General features: G+C 35.8%; 1 protein-coding gene across 1 annotated transcript in view; it reads left to right on the top strand.

The window, feature by feature from the left end:
- Positions 1–2,364: 2,364 nt before the first annotated feature.
- The window catches only part of LOC149838799 (upstream activation factor subunit UAF30-like), a 28,069-nt gene continuing 7,431 nt past the window's right edge, over positions 2,365–23,002 (top strand). Inside the window, exon 1 of the mRNA XM_090006820.1 lies at positions 2,365–2,771. Within this exon, the coding sequence (XP_089862946.1) occupies positions 2,475–2,771 (297 nt within the window). The 5' untranslated portion in view covers positions 2,365–2,474. The remainder of the gene's footprint in view (positions 2,772–23,002) is intronic.

The following is a 23,002-nucleotide window of genomic DNA, read 5'->3' as shown; positions in this document are numbered from 1 at the left end:
TTAGCTTTGTTTTATTCAAACCAATCTTGGAGATATTTGTGTCGAATGATTTCCATCCAAGAGTTTGAAATCCCATAAGCAACTTGCCTTAAGCTAGTTTAGAAAGAAATGCAATGTTGATATCAAATTGGTGACAGTTGGTGACCTCCTCCTTTTTTAGGTTTGCAAATTGCATTCCAAGAAAGTAAATGAGAATTCTGATGGTTGTTGGCTCCACTCCATTAAAATTTTGGCATTATAGCTTCTAAGACATGTAATAGAGACTGAGGAAGCTTAAAGCACATCATAAGATATGTAGGCAAGGACGATAAAATTGATTGAATCAAAATTAATCAACCTGCCATAGAGAGAGAGTGAGCTGCCCAGCCTTCTAGTTTGCTTTGTAAAAGAGAAATCAACTATTTTGGTACCACTTGTAAAGATAAAAGAAGTTTTCTACCCTTTTACCCTGAAATATCTTCATTCTCGTTGGAAAATATCTTTTTATTGCTTTTAGTTTCTTCTTTGAATCGAACACACACACACACACACACACACACACACACACACACAATACGTTCACCTTGAAGATATTCAGTTTTTATTATGCAATATTAACACGATAAGCGTAATTTCTGTATATATGTCATTATTCTTACCACTTCTTGAAGATAGAAGAGGGGTATTGATGCGCTTAAATATATTGCTTTGTAAACTTTTTAAAAATGACATAAAATTCATTCTAGGTATAGATGTTATATTTAAAATTGTCAAAAGTTCTGTTATTATGCCCCTGTCACGCACAACAAGAGAGAGAGAGGGGGAAAAAAATTTGATAGACCAAAGTAATCTTATTGGTTTCCTTGAAAAACGGATATACATGAGAGAGAGTACAATAGGAAACAACTTTTTACCAAAGTTTTTTTTTAAGAAATTTTTACCAAAGTAATGTTCTTAGTTTCCTTAAAAAATGGATACACATGAGAGAGAGAGAGAGAGAGATTTGGATGCAGAAATTTTTGGATTTGGGTGAGTCTTCTTTGCAATGAATTTAATTCAAGATCCATAATATGTTTGGATCCTTGAAGTGTTCCAGATCCATTTGGACAACTTTTTTTTATTGGTCCCATTCCATTATATATCTTTTATTTTGATATACATTTGGATCCAAATTTTACTGAATTTGGATGAATCGTGTTTGCAATTAATTTAAATCTAGGTACAAAACATGTTAGGATCTATGTTGGGCACCAGGTCCATTTTGGCCCTCTTTTATTGAAGGGTCCTACTTAACTGTCTTTTATTTTCATTTTCTTTTATTTATTTAACATGACTTTAAGAGATCGCGTCTCATAAGGTATCCTTTCCTCTTTGGATATGTGCCACTAATGTCTGCAGATTAGTTGGATAATTTTAAATTTTACTAAAATAGTCCAAAACTCTTACTACACCAAATCTCTTACATAGTGCCAATGGGTCAGGTTCGATCCCGAGTCAACCCATACCAAACCTTATAGAATCAGAGTTTGGTGCTAAATAAGGTCTGAATCGAATCTGGGTCAGACCCAAAGGGTCTGATTAATATAAGGATCCAGGTATGGTTTGTGAAATTTCATATCAAACTCAGGCCTAACCCGAGTTCCAACTAAGATCTGCAAATTTTCATTGTAAAAAGATAAATTATATTATTTTACAAAGTCTGGTTCATGTAATCCTTATAAGATTCAGGAATGGTTTCACTTATGATGGGTCTGATTGTACCCTAGTCTGGACCTTATACCATCATCTCAAATCAGGACTGTGTTTGGTTTTACCTGAGTCTGAACCAAACCTGACCCGTTGACACTCCTAGCTACTTACATATATGGATAATTTTTTAAAATTACAGAGACAGAGAGAGAGAGATTTGGCTTAGAATGGCTTTGACTTTAATCAAGCCTGTTTTGTGTTGGGGTTAGAATCTGATTGAAAAGTCATAAGACTCATAGCAAAAGCTAGGGATGGCGGTGGACTTGGGGAAATGGGGCTCCGCCCCAATCCTATTTTAAGGCTGGCAGTAGACAGAGGAAAAATGAGGCCTGCTTCATTCCGTTTGGACCGGGGATGGAATACATGAAACAGGGATTAAAGTTAAAATCAAAACCCGTGCGGGGATGGAAGGCAGGATTTTGAGAACCCCCGCTCCGGTCCACTGACATCACAGCAAAAACTTGCATTGCTCGTGTCATGAGTGATGATGTGTGGCCCGTTCTTAAGACGGGCCGTTTTCTAGTTTCACTTAAAAAGAAGCAGATTTTAAGATATCGCGAGATTTTCCCTCCGAACGAGATATTGCAACATTGCATGAGGTTGGGAGGGGACAAAACTACTGCCCCATCTCTTACATTTTGAACCCGAAGGATTTATCGAGAACGAACCACACTCCGACCCTTTCGTATACCCGAGAAAGCGAGGGAGGTGAGGTGAAGTGAAGAGGAGCAGAAGAAGCAAAAGCCATGGCCACTCTCTCTCTAGGATGTCGATGGCCGACCCTCTTCCTTCCCGATTCCTCCTTCACTCTTTCCTCCCCTAATCCGACCGTCCGCCTCCTCCCTTCTTCCTCTCACCACCAACGTCGCAGCATCTCCTGCGCGGCGTCCAAATCTACGACCACAGGAAAGAGAGAGCCCCGAGGTATCACCAAGCCCTGCCCCATCTCCCCTGCCCTGCAGGAACTTGTGGGAGTCTCGGAAATCCCCCGAACCCAAGCCCTCAAGCAGATTTGGGCTTATATCAAGGAGAACAATCTTCAGGTCCAAAAACAAAGGATACCCACTTGAGTTTTTGCAGCATTTTGCGTGTTTCTTACCGTACTTTTATATTTATCTTCCGGATTAGTCCGTGTTTGTTTCTTTTTACAATGGTTTTACGTGAAACTCATCCAGGGTTTTCCCTTTTATTTGGGTTTTCTTGGGTTTCTAGGGGTGGGTTTTGGTTGCTTATTTTGTGGGCGTGCTTGTTTGTTCATGTCTCTTGTTGGGTAGGAAATAGTCAATGGGTTCTATTGGATAGCATCCATCGGTGAGTGTTGTGTACTGTGTTTATGGGAGACGTACAGAGGCCATTGAAGTTCTGTACTGTATCAGAAGCCTCTTGACGCGGCTTGCTTTTCTTGTTGTCCTGTTTCTCTGCGACATTAATGCATATATATTTTGTTAGTGACTTCTCTATTCCTTGGTGTCCCTGTGTTTTTTAAACGGGGTTTGCTTTTCAAGTTTGTGTGTGTGTGTGTGTGTATTTGTTTGTTTGTTTGTGTTTTCTGTTGGGTAAGTTGAGATTAAATACCATAGTTTATTGATGGTAGGGTTTTGGAGTGCGTGAATGCATGTTCATTCGTGTGTCTGTGTGTGTTACAGGATGATGGAGAGTCATTGGGGCTCTACTATGTGCTCCAGTGTGTGAAATTCTTTTTTTGTGGGTTGTCATATTGATACTTGAAAATGTAGAAGCTATACTGTAGGAAGGAACTGGATGGAATTGTTGAAACCATTCTTGAGTTCCTGATGTACATTTCTATTCAAGATTCTTGGGATGCCATTTTTGTTAACTATTGTGGCATCGTGCCTTTTGTTTTGGTGGGAAGTCTTATTCTTTCTTTCTCTCTTTTTTGTGAATCCATAGTTCAAGCTTGATGATCTGCAGGCTCTATGAATATGCAGAAGAATGTGTGGTAATATTTGACTACATAGAAAGACAAAGAATAATAAGGAATTGATAGTTTAGTTTTCCCTTTTCAAACATAAATTATTGGAGACTGGACAACAGTTGTTTTAATGGATCGGTGTGTTGGCAACGGTGAATTTGTTATTTTTGTGTATGTTTTCTTTAACATGCATATGGATTTTGAGTTTTAGGTCAACTGTCCAGTTGATTTTTCCGGAGTCAAATATTTAGAGGCTAAATTAGATCCTCCATGATGAGAATCTGGATGAATGGCCTTCCACATGAAATGTGTTGAAGGCTTCTGCTAAAGAGGGGCTCCATGGTCCACCTTTGTTAACTCTAACATGGATTACTGTTGAGAATACTGTGTCCGTTTATAATGTTATGGAATCTAAGTTTATTTTTCCGTGGCATGCAAACCTGTGTAGTTAAGGGCGTGCCTAGTTGCTTGCTTGGGCTCCTAGGAATTACCAAAAATAAGACTGAGCATAATTGTGCAGTTTGGAAATTTATATGGCATATGTATATATATATATATATATATAGAGAGAGAGAGAGAGAGAGATGCATGTATCATCAAATATGCAGTGTTTGATGTTATCATATGGTTTTCTGCCGCTGATTGCGCAAGATCAACGGTGAAAAACATCATTTTTTTAAACGATGCTTTTAGCGGCGGTCGCAACCGCTGCTAAAGGGTCTTAAAACACAAAAAAAAAAAAGATACGTGGATGCGCTGGGTGCATCCAATGATACGGGCAGTCATATATATATATATATATATATATATATATATATATATATATATATATATATAGAGAGAGAGAGAGAGAGAGAGAGAGAGAGAGAGAGCTATGTAACATGGACTCTTCTAACTGGGCACCGAACCCATGTGAGTGCAACACTTGGACACAACTTCTTTTGTATCAGCTGAAGTCAACCACACTGAGGTCCATTTCTGTCCAAAAGTAGATTCAGTTAACCCTAACCAAGTCCAGTTTTATCTATCTATCTCTCTCTCTCTCTCTCTCTCTCTATATATATATATATATATATATATATATATATAAATGCACACACATACACATAGTGCTAACTTAAAACTGTTAAAAATTATATATATACCCCCCCTGCACCCAAGTTTTTTTAAAGTGCCGCATCGTCTCATCGGCACCCGCATCCGCACCTATATGACATAGATAGATAGGTAGGTAGATAGATAGATAGAGTGTGACTCTTGTTTCATTAAACACAGCAGTGTTTGATGATATTAGATGGTTTTCCGGTGTTGATTGTGCAAGATCACCTGCGGAAAATGTCTTTCTTTTTTAAAACGATGACCATGGGCGTGCTGGGCGCATCCAACGATACAGGCAGTCATATATATATATATATATATATATATATATATATATATATATATATATATCATGATTGGTTCCTCCTAGCAAATGAATCATGCTAAAGCTGATTTACAAAAGATAACTTGGAATATTGAAAATGAGGATTGTTCACACTCTATGGATGGTAGGAGGAACCAACTCCTCTCTCTCTCTCTCTCTCTCTCTCTCTCTCTGAAACATGGGTGAATAGCTTTTGCTGGGCCTTGCAGCCAAGAAAATACTGGCCTAAATGTTAGGGAAGAATCCTATGCAGAGAAGATTTCCTTTTGAGTTTGCTTCCCAGGAAGAATCCTAGGCCAAGAAGATTTTCTTTCTAAAAATTTCTGTACCATACCCTTCATGCCATGTCATACCATGCACCTGTTCCCATACGTATGTGACAGCTGCTTGTTGATAGGAATGTGTCGCAGCTGCAAGATGGTCTAACTGGAAACAGACTTTACAATTCAAATCAGAGTGCCTATCTTGTTTTTGTGGTGCATTTCTCCTCTAGGATCACATTGTATATGCACATGGCAAAATCTTAGTAGTTACCGGGAACACTTCCCAGGACCTTGAGAAGGTAGAGTAGAGTGCTAAGCCACCAATAACCTGTTTGTTTCAGATAATTCAGTAGACATTTATATGCAGATTTTATATTGTTTGCTTATATTGCTAACTTTGTCATGCATAGTTGGCAAACCCATGACTCGAACTTGGATCGCCCGACCCTTGACTCGCGGGTCGACTTGATAACTAGGACGAGTTAGGACTTAAATTTTTTTAGTGTTTTTTTAATAATACTTTAAATATTGAATATAACACTATGTTTTCTATAATGTGAATGCAAATAATCAAACTCCATGCAACAAATTCACTAAACCAATGCATTAAAGAACAAAAACTACAAAATATCTGCATAAAAAATAAATAAGCTTCATAACTGCATATAACCACATACATAAGAACAATAATAAAAAATGTGAAATGAATATTAATAATTAAGCTAAAAAATAAAACAAGTAAAAAATCGTCACATAGGTGCGGTGATGCGTCACTTTAAAAAAACTTCGATGAGGGGGAGCGGGAGGGTATATATATAATTTTTAACAATTTTTACTTTTATAACAGTTAACACTAATGAAATAAAAATAATTATCATATCATCAATTCCTCATCAATAAAAATAACACTACAATTAAATCAACTTAAATATATTATGATTACGCTAAGTGAATTAAGAAAACATGAAACAATCAAACAAGTCAAGCAGAAAAGTAAATTATACTAATAAAAGAAGCAAACAATGCATAATTACATACCAAAAGTATATCCTGCAAATTGTATATGACGATGAGGTAATGATCCTAATATTTTTTTACTTCATTATAAGAAGGAAGAGTAGGTTCAGTTAAGTTCTTGTTTATAGTATTGAAATCATGTTCCCCCTCTAAGCCACATTCCTCTAGGTTTACATTCCAAAATTTGAATGATCATTGCCTGCATTACAATTAAAATTTAAAAATGTTAAATACTTGTATATTTAAATGAATAAACTAAGAAATAGTCAAATTGTTAAAATGTAAAACTGTACATATATGTATATATAATAATATTATATTATTATATATATATATAAATACATTTTTTAATTTCTTTCTTTTCTGTATTTTTTTTCCTTTATTTTTATTTTTTGTCTTTATGTCATCTAGTTCAGTTTGAACTAGAATGACTGTTGCTAGTCAAGTCCTGTCCAGACTTGACTAGCAATAGAGCTGTTGGACTGACACATTCCAACAGCTCTAAATAGAGCTGTTGGACTGTGCCCAACAGCTCTATTGAGTCCTCTTTCAGCTGTGTATATAAAGGGGTGCAGCCCCTCTTGTATTCGACTCCAATGCTTCTTAAGCAATTGGTTTTTCATATCAATAAAGAATACATTTTTATTTTTATTTTGTTTCCAGTTATACCCTTTTTAAGGGTTATGCTTTAGTGTCATTCTTGACACTTGCTCTTGTTAATCAAAGCTCGTGTTTCGAAGATCCCCATTTCATTTCATGGTATCAGAGCCGCGGAAGTACTAAATCTTGAGGAAAAGCTGCCTCGGTTTCCGTGCCCGTTTGCAAAAGTGTTCGCCACTTGAAGAGAAGTGTTTTATCACTTCATTGGAAAAGATTTCACATCTTGTTGTATTGTTTTTTTTTCTTTCTTTCTCATTTTCCTTCTTGTTTCTCTTCTATCCCTATTCTTTCTCTCCTTGTAATCGATGGATGACAATGATAAAGTCACCATCATGCCTATGAAACTAAGCGATACGAACTATGTAACATGGGCTTCAATCATGAAGCACCATATATGGGGAAAAGGCTTATGGGGGATTGTGGATGGTTCCGATTCGGAACCTAAGCTATCTCTTACTAAAAAGAAGGGAGATAAAGACGTCCCTCTATCGGAAGAAGAGAAAATCAAGGCTATTGCCTCATACGAGAAGAAATGGAAAGAATGGAGAATATCTCATGCGAAGATAATGTCATGGCTTATCAATAGCGTTGACATTAAAAAATGCTCAAGTCTTGCCAAATTTGATCATGCCGATAAGGCATGGGAATACCTTAAGAATATGTATTCCCTTAAAGATATTGCACACGTGTGCAACCTCCAAGAAAAAGTTCGAATGATGACACAAGGAGACAAAACTATTCGTGAATATTACAATGGGTTGTCCGAACTTTGGGAAGAACTTTCCCTTTTAGAACCAAAGTGGCATTGTGCCGAAGACATCGAGCTTCGTCAGAAACAACTCGATGTTGAACATTTTTACCAGTTTATCACTGGATTAAGGCCGGAATTTGAAACCACTAAATCGGCCCTACTTCACCGAGGGAAAATTCCTTCTATTGTTGAAACTATTGAAGAGTTAACAATGGAAGAAAATCGTCTCCGGAAAGGTTCTTCAAAAATTGAAGATGATTCCGTTTTAGCCGTGTCTAGACCAGGGAATCATGTTCGATCATATAGGCCTCCTCACTTTAACCGACAAAATGGTGACTATGATAAGAAGAAAGTTATTTGTCATCACTGTCATGAACCGGGACACTACAGGCCACAATGTCCCAAACTTAAGGAGCTGAGAGAAAAAAGAGCTGCAATTGCTGGATCGGAGCCTAAAGATCAGGATGCACCAGTTTCCCTGGCCCAACTAATGGAGATCCTTCAGCCTCTCATCAAAGGTGCCTCTTCCTCATCTGAAGCTTCAACCGGCGCAGCATCCTCATCTTTTTCTGATTTAGGTAAAATTTCTTGGCTTCTTGACTCTGGTGCATCTTTTCATATGACCCCAAATAATCAAAGTCTATCCAAATGTGTTAAAAATAAAACAAGTGTGTCAAAGGTCTTTACTGCTGATGGGACTTCTCTTGAAATAGAAGGAATAGGAGATTTTGAAAAAATTTATAAAACAAAAAATTTTTTTATTCCAGAAATTAGACATGTTCCCAAATTAAATTTAAATCTTTTATCTGTATCTCAAATTTCTGATTATGGGTGTAATATTTCTTTTTCTTCTCATGGTTGTTGGGTACAGGATCGCCAGTCAGGCAAGCTGATTGGGGAAGGCCATAGAGAAGGAGGACTCTATTACATGAATTTTTTGGAAATGCCGAAGAAAGCTTTTTGTTATAATATTCAAAAAATAGAGTTGGAACTGTGGCATAAGAGACTTGGTCACCCACATATAGCCAAAATCCAACATTTTCCAAATCTAGGGAAATTTTGTAACTCTGAATCATTTGATTGTAAAGATTGTATTCTCGGCAAAATGAAAAGATTACCATTTCAGAACAGAACCTTTTTCTCTTCAAGACCACTTGAATTAATACACTCGGATGTTTGGGGTCCTGCACCAGTAATTTCTAAAGGAGGATTTGTTTACTATGTTATTTTTGTCGATGATTTCTCCCGACATACGTGGATGTACTTTCTCAAACATAAGTCTGAAGTATTTTCATACTTTCAAACTTTTCATAATATGGTTAAAAACAAATTTCAAAATGATATTACTATTTTTCGCACAGATTCAGGGGGAAAGTTTTTATCCACAGATTTTCAAAATTATCTTAAATTGCATGGCATCACACATCAAAGATCTTGGCCTTATACACCTCAACAAAATGGACTGGCAGAACGAAAACATCGCCATATTATAGAAACCACTAGAACTTTATTAATAGCAAATCAAGTCCCTAAAGACTTTTGGGCAGAAGCTGCCTTAACTGCCACCTATCTCATTAATAGGATGCCATCTTCTTCGTTACAAAATATCACTCCCATTGAAAAACTTATGAACATTTCTCCAGACTACTCTAGATTAAGAATATTTGGGTGCAAATGTTTCATATTTACTGACAAAAATGATAAACTTTCCCCTCGTGCGATTCTCTGTGCCTTTTTAGGATATGCTGAAAACCAGAAAGGTTATAGATGTTTTGACTTCAAAAATAATAAACTATATGTGTCTAGAAATGTTTCCTTTCTTGAAAAGGAGAGCTTCTTTGATTTTAGAAAATTAAAAGACGTCACTGAGTACTCCTTTTTGCTAGATCTAACATCAACATCTGATGAATATGACCTTGATTGTAACTTTGATGATGATCCAAGAATTATTGATCTTAATGTTGAAAATGAAGAAGTTCATAGAGATACTAGTATTCAATATTCCAGGCGACAAGAGTCTAATACTCCATGTGCACTTGAGAAATATTCTAACATTCCAACTAGACAATCATCCTGAATCTCGAGGCCTCCAGAAAAGTTTGTATCATACGAGTCTTTCTCACCCACATATAGGGCAGTTATTGCATTAATTCACTCATATGAAGAACCATCCACATATTTTCAAGCAAAAAATGATATCAAATGGATAGAAGCCATGAAAGTTGAATTAGATGCACTTGAAAAGGCTTCTACATGGAATATTCAAGATCTTCCTCCAGGGAAGAAAACTATAGGATGTCGATGGGTTTATAAAATTAAAACCAAGAGTGATGGTACTCTTGAAAGATATAAAGCTCGTTTAGTAGCCAAAGGTTATGCCCAAGAATATGGGATTGATTATGAAGAAACCTTTGCTCCGGTGGCTCGTATGACTACTGTCCGAACCTTAATTGCCTTAGCTTCTATCAAAAAATGGTCTATTTTTCAAATGGATGTCAAAAATGCTTTTTTAAATGGAAAGCTAGTTGAAGAAGTATATATGGAACCCCCTCCTGGTCTAAGTATTCCTAAGGGTAAAGTCCTTCGCTTAGAAAAAGCTCTTTATGGACTTAAACAAGCACCAAAAGCTTGGTATGATAGGTTTAGTCGTGTTATGATTGATATTGGTTTTCAATTCTGTTTAACTGACACTGCTTTGTTTATTAAGAATTCTGATGCAGGGATCATTGTGCTTCTTCTCTATGTGGATGATATGATCATCACCGGAAGCGATAAACAGGGAGTTGAAACAATCAAAACACTTCTTAAATCTCATTTTGAAATGACTGATTTGGGCTTGTTGAGATATTTTTTAGGCATTGAAGTTGCTTATTCTCCTAGAGGATATTTATTATCTCAGACTAAATTTGCTTTTGATATTGTTTTCAGGTCTGGTATTACTGATGATAAGAAAGTTGACACTCCAGAAGTTGTTAATGTTAAAATGAAGATTGATGATGGAGAACTTCTTGCAGACCCTACTCCTTACAGACAGCTTGTCGGGGCACTTTCCTATCTATCCATTACCAGACCAGATATAGCACATGCTGTTCATACAGCAAGTCAATTTCAACATGCTCCTACTTCTGTTCATATGGGAGCAGTCATGCGTATTATCAGATACATCAAGTCCTCTCTTTCACGAGGACTTTTCTTATCTTCCTCCTCTTCTCTTGATTTAATTGCATATACTGATGCTGATTGGGGAGGTGATCCCAATAACAGACACTCAACCACTGGCTTTTGTGTCTTTTTAGGGGAATCATTAATCTCGTGGAGGTGTAAAAAGCAGCAGAAGGTATCTCTCTCATCCACCGAAGCTGAATACAGAGCCATGGCAACCACGATCATGGAAGTAGTTTGGCTCCGACGACTGCTTGCTGACATGGGAGTTGAAGCAACAAAGGCTTCACAAATGTGTTGTGACAACAAAAGTGCGATCTACATTGCCAGTAACAGAACATTCCACGAACGCACCAAACACATCGAAATGGATTGTCACTACGTCAGAGAGGAATATCTACACGGGATAATTGATCTGCCATATGTCACTTCAGAATATCAGTTAGCAGACCTCTTTACAAAGCCTCTCGCTGCTCCCCGATTTCACTTTCTCTTAGACAAACTTTCGCTCATTGTACCGTAAGTTTGAGGGGGAGTGTTAAAATGTAAAACTGTACATATATGTATATATAATAATATTATATTATTATATATATATATAAATACATTTTTTAATTTCTTTCTTTTCTGTATTTTTTTTCCTTTATTTTTATTTTTTGTCTTTATGTCATCTAGTTCAGTTTGAACTAGAATGACTGTTGCTAGTCAAGTCCTGTCCAGACTTGACTAGCAATAGAGTTGTTGGACTGACACATTCCAACAGCTCTAAATAGAGCTGTTGGACTGTGCCCAACAGCTCTATTGAGTCCTCTTTCAGCTGTGTATATAAAGGGGTGCAGCCCCTCTTGTATTCGACTCCAATGCTTCTTAAGCAATTGGTTTTTCATATCAATAAAGAATACATTTTTATTTTTATTTTGTTTCCAGTTATACCCTTTTTAAGGGTTATGCTTTAGTGTCATTCTTGACACTTGCTCTTGTTAATCAAAGCTCGTGTTTCGAAGATCCCCATTTCATTTCACAAATAACTAAGACAACAATTATTTCTTATGTTCCTCATCGGTTTGCGAAAGTAATTAAAGATTGGAATGAACAAAGACTAAATCCTCTTCAAGCTTGCTGGTGAGTTTGTTTATTTTCATGTTTTGAATTTGAACATATGTGCTCTAATTTCTTTCATGCAAGATGAACTAGCGGGTTGGGATAACAATCTCAATGGAAGACTTTGGAGAAGATGTAATCCATATTTTTGACCACTAAGTGATATCATCTATATCCTCCTCCTCTTTCACTATTAATGTCTATCCATATAACCTCGAAGAGGAAAATTTTTTGAACTCTTGTTTACCTTGCTTTATAATATGCGATTATCGATAAAGTCTCGCCATACACATATTTCTATGCCTTAATAGCTCTGGATTTAAATTTGGAGGGACACGACTAACACCACATTTTTGTCACTTCTTTGCATAATATATGGGATTGAGAGAATGGGTCATGTAATGCAAAGGAGTGTTACTCTTATCCCGTCTTTTAACTTAAATTGAATGTATATGATTAAAATATTTTGAATCATCCAATGCAAGATTTTTTTCTTTATTTTTAAAAACTGCAAATTGAATTTTTTCAATCATATTATCTCACATTTCATAAACTTTGTGAAGCATGGGTTCATCCTTGTCAACTTCTCTCAGTATTTCCCAAATAGGTTGCATAAACTCAAGAAAGTACACGACTTTATCCCAAAATTCATTATCAATAATGAATTTCTTAATTTTTTGGCCCTTGACAACATCATTAGCATGATAGAATGTCCAATTATCATCAATCACCATATTAACCAAAGCCTATGTAACATGGACTCTTCTAACTAGGTACCACACCCGTGTCGCACCCATGCGGGTGCGACACTTGGACACGACTTCCTTTATGTCAGTTAAGTCAACCACGCTGAGGTCCATTTCTGTTTAAAAGTATATTCAGTTAACCCTAACCAAGTCTAGTTTTATTTATATTATATATATAAATACATAAATGCACATGTAGTATTAACTTAAAACTGTTACAAATTATATATATACCCTCCCCGGACCCCCGCACCCAAGTTTTTTTAAAATGCTGCATTTGTACCCGTATCCGCACCTATGTGACATAGACCAAAGCATTCTTGACTTAATTTTTTTTACCATCACAATGATGGACGCAAAACGTGTTTCAACAACCTTCAACAATTTTATATCAAAATGCCTATTAAATATGGTGGTTGACAACAGAATTTATAATGCTCAATCCATGAACATATAGCATATGCAGGCGAATTTTCTTCTTTTAGGTTGTAGATGCTCTTGAAGGCCAGATTCAAACCCCCTGCTACACAGGGAGTCCAAAAAATGTGAGGATACTCACTCTCTAAACTCTGTGATAATTTGCACTACGTTCTAATCACTCACTTCTTTTATTACTTCTATAAACAACCCCTTCAAATAGTCAACATTTTTATATTACCCAGATGCATCAATTGCTTTCAAGAATATTGGGGCACTAAGCGAAAAATAATGAAATTAATCAGTTGACCCCTTTGAATATCTGTCCACCCATTAGAAACAATGAAAACTCTATTTTGTTCCCATGATTTTTTTTTAATCTCTAACAATCTCTCAACATTTGCCCTCTTTTCTGCAAGAATTGTCATTTGTAGTTTTTCTGAGCTTGGAGGTATATACTCACTCAAGTTATAATTTGCCACTGAAGTAATTAAATTCTTCTAATAAGGATTTCTAGTTGTATTAAATGGAAGTTAACTAGAATAAAAATACCTCTCTACTTTTCTATTCATCTCTTCGCTTTCATTTATATTGAATGATGCTTCTATCGTTCTTCTTCCTCCACCTCCTACGTTTACTTTTTTTTTTAGCATCTTCTTTGTGGCTTGAAAATGGTACATTATTGCACAAAAATCACTTATTACTTTCTTTTTCTCATATTTATATTGTTCTTTTTTGTATTGTTTCTGCATTGCCTCGTAAACTCTTTTGCATCTTATACAAAGAGCCAACAAAGGGAAACACAAGTAAAAAATATATATACTTCAAAAAACATAATCTTATGCAAAACAATTAATCATGGAATAACTCATGCAACTAAAGTGTATATAATGCAAAATGCATGAAAATATTTCAATAATCATTTCTCATAAAGGAACAAATAAGTTTAGAAAAATTACCAAGAGATTTTGAAAATCTCATATGTCATAATGAATGAATTTTGCAAATTTAAACACTAGTTTGACCACTACAAATAATCATCTCCTGGGCCTTCAAACCTCAAACACCAAGTGTATCAGCGACTAGAACAAAAGCATGATCATCATGCTATTAAAGGGCCAAAGACACACGCACGAAGGTATGTACAAACATCTCTTGTCTATATATAATGACACTTAATAACAAGTGTATCAGTGACTAGAGCAAGAGCTTAACACCAACGACAAGCTAAAATCACACACGAATGTGCGAACAAACATCTCTTGTCCACATATAATGACACTAAAAAAATCAAGTGTATAAGCGACTAGATCAAGAGTATAATGCCAACAATGGGCTAAAATCACATACGAATGTGTAAATATACATCTCTTGTCTACGTGTAATGACACTTAGATAAAAGGCACAATAGGAGAAAACACAAAAATATAAAAGCGCTTATAATGAAAACACACTAATGTTATCAATAAAATTATCAATTTTAGTCATTTTTTAAAACATTGGTTTCAAAAATAGATAGTCATCACAGATAAACAGAGTTACAATCATTTATAATAACAATGGTCATGTTAAAATTGTAATCTCATAGTTAATCTCATATGTAATATACCACTATCATATATAATCTTATCTTTTTAGTTTAGTTTCATAGTTTAGGTCATGGTTGTCAGTCGAGGAAGCGGGAGTGGAAAGCGAGGCATTTTCAAAATTTTAGGAAGCGAGAAGCGTGGGACAACTTAGAAGCGAATCACGAACCGTCTCAGATGCGAACCGAAATCCATCTAAGAAGCGAGGGGGAAGAAAAGAAGAAAAAAATAATAATTAAATAAAATGAAAAAAGAGGGAAGCGCGCTTCTCATAAATGGGAAGCATGTTTCTTCCAAAAAAAAAAGGGATGCTTCCCCTGCGCATTTCGGAAGCGTGACGTTTCGCGCTTCCGAAATGCGTATTGGGGAAGCACGCTTCCCCTATGGTATAGGCGCTTCCAGTAACTCTGGTTTAGGTAGGATTGGGTTAGTTAGTTTTTCATTTTTGGACATATAATAGGATTTATGCCTTTTGACTAAGTCAAAAAGCATAAAGCACTAAGAGAGTCGTTGGGAGCCCAACGACTCCCTCTCCCTCTTCTTTATTAGCTCTATAAATATGGGGTCTGACCCCATTGTAAAGTGTTTTTTTTTTTTTTGTGGGTTATATTCCACTTGAATGAATTTATATTTTTTCTTCATTTTGATTTGCATTCTCTTTTGGGTGTTTTATTTTTTTATGAACCTTATTGGTTCTTGTGAGTGAGCTTTGCTTATGAACCTTTATGGTTCTTGTGGGAGATCTTTTGTGAGAATCATCTAAGGATTCAGATTGTGGCTTGCATCTTCTCACATGGTATCAGAGTCGTAGCTTGAAGTGATCAAGCTAAGTTCTTTTGGTGCATCGGGAAGCGTACCATTCGAGATTTGAAAGAATGTAAAGTTTCTTTGAAGTTGTGATCATATGAAAGCTTGAAGGAATACTTGTACTCACCGTTCGTGGTAGAGTGTCCTCTTTTTTATCTCCTTTTTTGCATTTGCCCTCTTTCTTCTCCTCTTTATCTCTTTCTTCCCAAAATTGTAAAATGGATGACAACGATAATACCACTATTAAGTCCATCAAACTAAATGATTCCAACTATGTCACATGGGCTTCAATCATGAAGCATCTTATATGGGAAAAAGGATTATGGGGATTAGTAGATGAAACCGATTTGGAACCTACCCTAATCCTTACAAAAGATGAAGGAGAGAAAGAGATACCTCTCACAGAGGTAGAAAGAATTAAAGTCATCTCTACTTACGAAAAAAAATGGAAGGAATGGAGAATGAGACATGCCAAGATCATGTATTGGCTCGTAACAAGCGTTGACATAAAAAAATGCTCAAGCCTTGCAAAGTTTAAGCATGCAAATGATGTATGAGATTACCTTAAGAGAATGTATTCTCTTAAAGATATTGCACATGTGTGCAATCTATAAATCAAAGTTAGAAATATGGTTCAAGGAGACAAGAGTATTAGAGAATATTTTTGAAAGAGTTAGCTCTTCTTGAACCAAAGTGGCATTGTCTTCAAGATATAGAACTCTGCCAAAACCAAATAAATACGAAACATTTTTTTCAATTTATTAGTAGATTAGGATTTGAGTTTGAATCCACCAAGTCTATTCTTCTCCATTGTGGAAAGGTGCCTTCAATAGAATACACAATAGAAGAACTAAGTATGAAAGAAAATAGATTCAAAAGTAGAATGACCAAGTGTGATGGTGACTATGTTTTAGGCGTATCAAAACCAGAAAATTATGTTAGAACTTACAAACCCCCTAACTATAGAAGGGGAAATGATGAAAGACAAGAGAATGATTTTGAGAAAAGAAAAATCATTTGTTATTATTGTCGGGAACCAGAACATGTGAAAACTCACTGTCCAAAATTGAAGAGACCTTATGAGAAAAAGGTTACCTCAGTCAAACCTCCACAAGAGTCAAATGAATCTTCCATTGGAAATATGTCCTTAGCACAATTGGTGGAAGTGCTTTCACCTCTAATCAAGGGAGCATCTTCATCTACTGTAGCCGCAGTCTCTTCAGTTAATACTTCTGATCTAAGTAAATCTCTATGGCTTCTTGACTCAGGTGCTTCTTTTCATATGACCTCAAATATTAATATGTTATCCGAATGTCATAACTCAAATGGGTCAAATGTTTTTACTACTGATGGAACATCATTAGAAATCAAAGAGATAGGAAATTTTGAAAATATTTCTCAAAACTCAAAAAGATTTTATATCCCATAAATTAGGTATATTCTCAAATTAAACCTTAATCTTTTGTCTGTTTCCCAATTATCTGACCATAGATATAACATTTTCTTCTTCTCTCGTGGTTGTCGAGTGCAGGATCACCAGTTAGAGAAGCTGATTGGGGAAGGCCATAGAGAAGGAGGCCTATCCTACGTGGATTTTTTGGAAATTCCCAAGAATACTTTATGTTGTAATGTTTAAAAAATGGAATTGGATCTATGGTTCATGGCACATGAGACTTGGTCATCCTAGCATATCCAAGATTCTTTATTTTTAAAATATGGAAATTTTTTGTAATTCTGAGACATTTAAATATGAAAAATGTATTCTTGGAAAAATAAAGAGATTACCCTTTCAAGAGAGAAATTTTGTCTCTTCTTGACCTCTTGAGTTAGTACATTCAGATGTGTGGGGTCCGACACCTGTCATATCAGAAGGAGCTTTTTCGTATTATGTCATTTTCGTAGATGACTTTACAAGGCATACATGGATTTATTTTCTCAAACATAAATCCGAAGTATTTTTTCATTTTCAAATATTTCATAACTTAGTCAAGAACCAATTTAAAAATGATATTTCAATTTTTCTCAATGATTCAGGGGAAAGTATATATCAAAAGAATTTAACGATTATTTAAATTAACATGTCATTACACATCAATGATCATGCCCATATACTCCACTGCAAATGGTTTAGTAGAAAGAAAATATAAGCATATTATCGAAACAACAAGAACTCTACTCATTACTCAGCAAGTACCAAAAAAATTTTGGGCCGAAGCTACTCTAACTGTAGTATATCTCATTAATAGAATGCCATCATCTTTGTTAAACAATATATCACCTGTGAAAAAGCTTTTCAAACAAATTCCAAATTATTCAAGATTAAGGATATTTGGTTGCAAATGTTTTGTTTTTTCTAACAAAAAATGCCAAACTTTTTCCTCGTGCTATTCCATGTGCATTTCTTGGTTATGCAAACCATCAAAAAGGTTATAGATGCCTTGATTTCAAAACTAGAAAGTTATATGTATCACGAAATGTATCATTAGAAAACGAGAGTTCTTTTGAAATTAAGAATTCTAAAGAAGTAGATGAATACTCTTTCTTATTGGACTTAGTTCCAAAGATTAATGAAGGTGAAGTTGATCGAGAAGATCAAAATGATATTATAAGCACCAAACCATCTCATAATAACCTAGACTATATTCAATAACTCAAACGAGGTAATCTAGAGCAACCTTGTGCTTTAGAAAAATATTCTAAAGCACATGATCAAACAAAAACAAGAAAATCTTCTAGGGTGTCAAAAGTGCCCAAAAAAATTGTATCCTACGAGTCTTTTTTACCAAAACATCAAGCATATATTGCCTTATTACATTCCTACATATAACCTTCTAATTATGATACAACAAAAGAACAATCAAAATGGGTCGAAGCCATGAAAACAAAGTTAAATGCCTTAGAAAAAGCAAATACGTGGACTGTTCAAGATATTCCAGCAAGAAAAAAGCCCATTGGATGTTGATGGGTATGCAAAGTTAAAACCAAGAGTGATGGCACTCTTAAAGGTTTAAAGTCCGACTAGTTGCCAAAGGCTATTCCCAAGAATATGAAATAGACTATGAAGAGACTTTTGCATTAGTCGCTAGAATGACCACTGTAAAAACCTAAATAACTCTTGCCTTGGTAAAGAAATGACATATTTTTCAGATGCATGTCAAGAATGCATTTCTCGATGGGAGCCTAGCTGAAGAAGTGTATATGAAACAATCACTTGGTATTAAGATTCCTCAAGGAAAAGCCCTTCGTTTACATAAAGCTGTGTATGGTCTTAAGCAAGCCCCAAAGGCTTGTTATGATAAATTCAGTCAAGTTATGCTTGATTTTAGTTTTCAATTTTGTCTTATTGATAAAACTTTGTTTATTAAAAAATCTAATGCAGGTATTATTATTATTATTCTCTATGTAGACGACATGATCATCACTGAAAGTGATAAACAGGGAGTTGACAATATCAAAAAATTTATCAAAGACAACTTTGAAATGAATGATTTAGGATTCTTAAAAAAAAATTGGTATCGAAGTGACTATTTCTCTTAGAGGTTATTTACTAACTCAATCCAAATTTGCTCTTGATATTATTGACACGTCAGGAATCACAGATGAAAAAACATGTTGGCACTCCTGAAGTTATGAATATTAAAATGAAGATTGACGAGGGAAAACCGCTTAAGAACCCAACACCTTACATACAACTTGTTGGGGCATTATCTTACCTCTCCATCACAAGACCTCACATTGCACATGTTGTGAACACAACAAGTCAATTCCAGCGTGCTCCTACCATTGTTCATATGGGAGCTGTGTTACGCATTATTAAATATCTTAAAACTTTCATCTTTCGAGGACTTTTCTTGTCTGCTTCTTTCTCATTAAAATTAACAGCTTATAGTAATGCAGATTAGGGAGGTGATCCCAATGATCGACACTTAACTAGTGGACTTTGTGTAGTTTTAGGATAATCATTAATTTCTTTGTGGTGCAAGAAGCAACAAAAGGTCTCTCTTTCGTCAATTGAAATCGGGTACAGAGCCATGGCTAGTGTAATGAAATATGCAGAAATAAATACAATGTCCTACAATGGACATTCACATATAGAAAGCAAAGAACAAGTCCAAAATGGACATACACAAAAGCCAACAATGACTTGCAAATATAAAATCTTATAAATGCAAGAAAGGGCTTCAATAAGCCATGCTTTACAAGGGGGAAGACCCCACTTATTTATAGGCAAAGAAGAGTGAGAGAGAGGGAGAAAAGAAAGAGAGAGAGACCACATTGGGAGGCCCAACAAGGTGTCGTTGGGCTCCCAACGGTCAAAATTGTGACCTTTGGGGACCCAACGACTCTCAATTGGGACCCCCAATGTGAATGCATTAAATGCATTTCATAAAAAGAAAAAGAAAAAATAAAAGAAAGAAAAAGGAAAAATAAGAATAGAAGAAAAAATATAAAAAGACTACAATGCCCCTATTGGGCAGAATTACAGGAATACCCTTATCGGGTATGTTTGGATATACATATATATATATATATTGATTACATGTATTTTAACACCCTCCCTCAAGCTTTATGATGATATGACTGAAAGCTTGTTGAGAAGAAACATAAAACGAGGAGCAACAAGGGCTTTAGTGAAGACGTCCGCCAACTGGTACTCGGATGTAACGTAAGGCAATGCTATGGTTCCTCTTAGGTATTCATCACGAACATAGTGGCGGTCCATCTCAATGTGTTTAGTACGCTCATGGAAGGTGTGATTGCTTGTGATATAAATTGCACTTTTGTTATTACAACACATCTTCGAAGGAGTAGAGATGATTATGCCTATATTACTGAGGAGACTTCTAAGCCACACACGCTCGATGGTTGTAGTGACCATTGCACGATACTCCGCTTCTGTTGAGGACAATGATACTTTGTGTTGCTTCTTGCATATCCAGGAAATCATAGTCACCTAAGAAAACACAAAACCCAGTAGTTAAGACTTTATCATTGGGATTTACTCCCCAATCAGCATCAGTATAAGCAATCAAATCAAGTGATGACGAAGAGGAAAGAAAAACTCCCTTAGTTATGGTGTTTTTAATATATCTGACTATTCTTAAGACTGCACTCATGTGCACAGTTGTAGGTGCATGTTGAAACTGTCTGACTGAGTGAACTGCATGAGCTATGTCTGGCCGAGTGATGGATAAGTATGTCAGAGACCCAACAAGTTGGCGGTAGGGAGTATACTCGAGAAGTGTTCTATCTTCCAACCTCAACTTTGCATTGATAGCCTCAAGGGTTTCTGTCTTCTTATTATCTGAGATGCGAGACTTGGAACAAATGTCAGCATCAAGTTTCATCTGAGAGAGAATGTACCCCCGGCAAGAGTACGCTACTTCAATACCTAAAAAATATCTTAAGAAACCAATATCAGACATGTCAAAGTTTTCTTTTAAAACTTTCGTAATATCATTGATTCCTTGCTCATCACATCCAGTGATGATCATATCATCAACATAAAGTAGTAGAATAACTACTGAAGACCCTGCACTTTTCACAAACAAAGCAGTGTCATTATAACATGAACGAAAATTTAAACTTGTCATTACATTGCTAAATCTATCATGCCAAGCCTTTGAAGATTGCTTTAAACCATATAATGCCTTTTTAAGTTTGAGAATTTTATTTTCACCAACACATACTCCTGGTGGAGGATCCATGTAGACCTCTTCATTTAATTCACCATTTAGAAATGCATTCTTAACATCTAATTGATAAATAGACCTTTTTTTAACTGAAGCAATCGCAATGAGAGTCCTAACACTAGTCATTCTAGCTATGGGAGCGAAGATTTCTTCATAGTCTATACCGTATTTTTAGCGTATCCTTTGGCTACCAACCGGGCTTTATAGCGTTCTAATGACCCATCACTTTTAGTTTTAACTTTGAAGACCCATCTACATCCAATAGATTTCTTTCCAGTGGGTAATGAGGTTGTTTCTCAAGTTTTTGCCTTCTCAAGGGCAGTAAGTTCTAAGTTCATGGCTTCAACCCACTGAGGAATGTTTTTGGCTTCGTTATAATGTGACGGTTCATGAAAAGAGTGTAACGCAATTAGACACGCTCTATACTTTGGTGTTAGAGACTCATAGAAAACAAACCTATTGGGAGGATTAGAGATTCGGCCCGATCTCCTCAAAGAGGTTTCTTCTATGTCGGAACCTTGAGAGTATTTTTCTAAGGCACTCATGGGAACTTGTTGACCACGCCTAATGTTTTATTTGGAAAAGGAGTGGATTTCATTTTTCCAAAAATACAATTCTTGCAAACAAAATATTTTTCATTACAAAATTTCTTTCCAAAAGGAAAGGAGTACATTTTTTAGAAACTTGGATGTCTAAGTTTTTGGTGCCAAGTTTCAATATTTTTATCTTGGACATGATTACAAAAAGAGTTAGTGGGAAGTTTCAAGTTGCTCATGTAATAGAGATCTCCCCTCCATGGGCCTTGCCCAATCTGCTTCCCGGACCGGAGATCCTGTATAGAGCAGTCCTTAGTTGAGAAGGTGATTTCACATCCATGATCACATATTTGAGAAACAGAAAGGAGATTTAAATTAAGTTGAGGTACCACTCTTACATTAGGTACAAAGAAATCCTTGGAAAGATTTAAAGTTTCAAAACTTTTTACTTGTAAAGATCATCAGCGTTTAAAACTTAAGAGTTTTTAGAGTTATTACACAAATCGGATAGCTCATTTTCAAGAGGGGTCATATGAAAGGAAGCTCCAGAATCAAGAATCCAGGAGGACATACCTGGAGGAGAAGAAGAAGCTATGGCGGCTCCCGAAGTTTATGGCGATTTGAGTAGAATTTGAAGTGCCTCTGATAGTTAAGCAAGAGAGAAGGACTCCTTCCCTTTGATAGGCTCCTCCTTCCTTGGTGTAATTTTTTCAATGGAGGCAACCTTACCTTTTGGAGCTTCATTTAACTTTGGGCAATTATGTCTTATATGACCTGATTTTTGGCAAATGGCTTTTCTATAGTTGCCATTATAGTTATTTTGTCTCCCAAAGTGTGGAGGCTTATAAGCTTTTATATGATTGTCGGGTTTAGACACAACCAAAACTTCATCTCCTCCCTTAATCATGCCAAGACGAGTTTCTTCTTGGCATATTTCGGCTATGGCATCTTCCAAAGGAAGAGGCTTAGATTTATGAAGTATGGATGATCTAACTTGTTCATATTCGGGCCTAAGCCCATGAAGAAATTGGAAAAAGTTTTTTTTTTTTACTTGTTCTTTCTTTAGTTCCACATCTTCACTAGAAACCCACTTTGGTTCTAGTAGGGATAGCTCATCCCATAAGGGTCCAAGGGTGCTAAAGTAATCTCTTACACCCATTTGCCCTTGCTTAATTGTAC

The sequence above is a fragment of the Nuphar pumila genome, chromosome 5, assembly GCF_984573655.1.
Source record: "Nuphar pumila chromosome 5, dmNupPumi1.hap1.1, whole genome shotgun sequence".
NCBI classification, from domain to species: Eukaryota; Viridiplantae; Streptophyta; class Magnoliopsida; order Nymphaeales; family Nymphaeaceae; genus Nuphar; species Nuphar pumila.
Note: the sequence above shows the minus strand (reverse complement) of the source record. Positions and strands in the feature narration are given on the sequence as shown.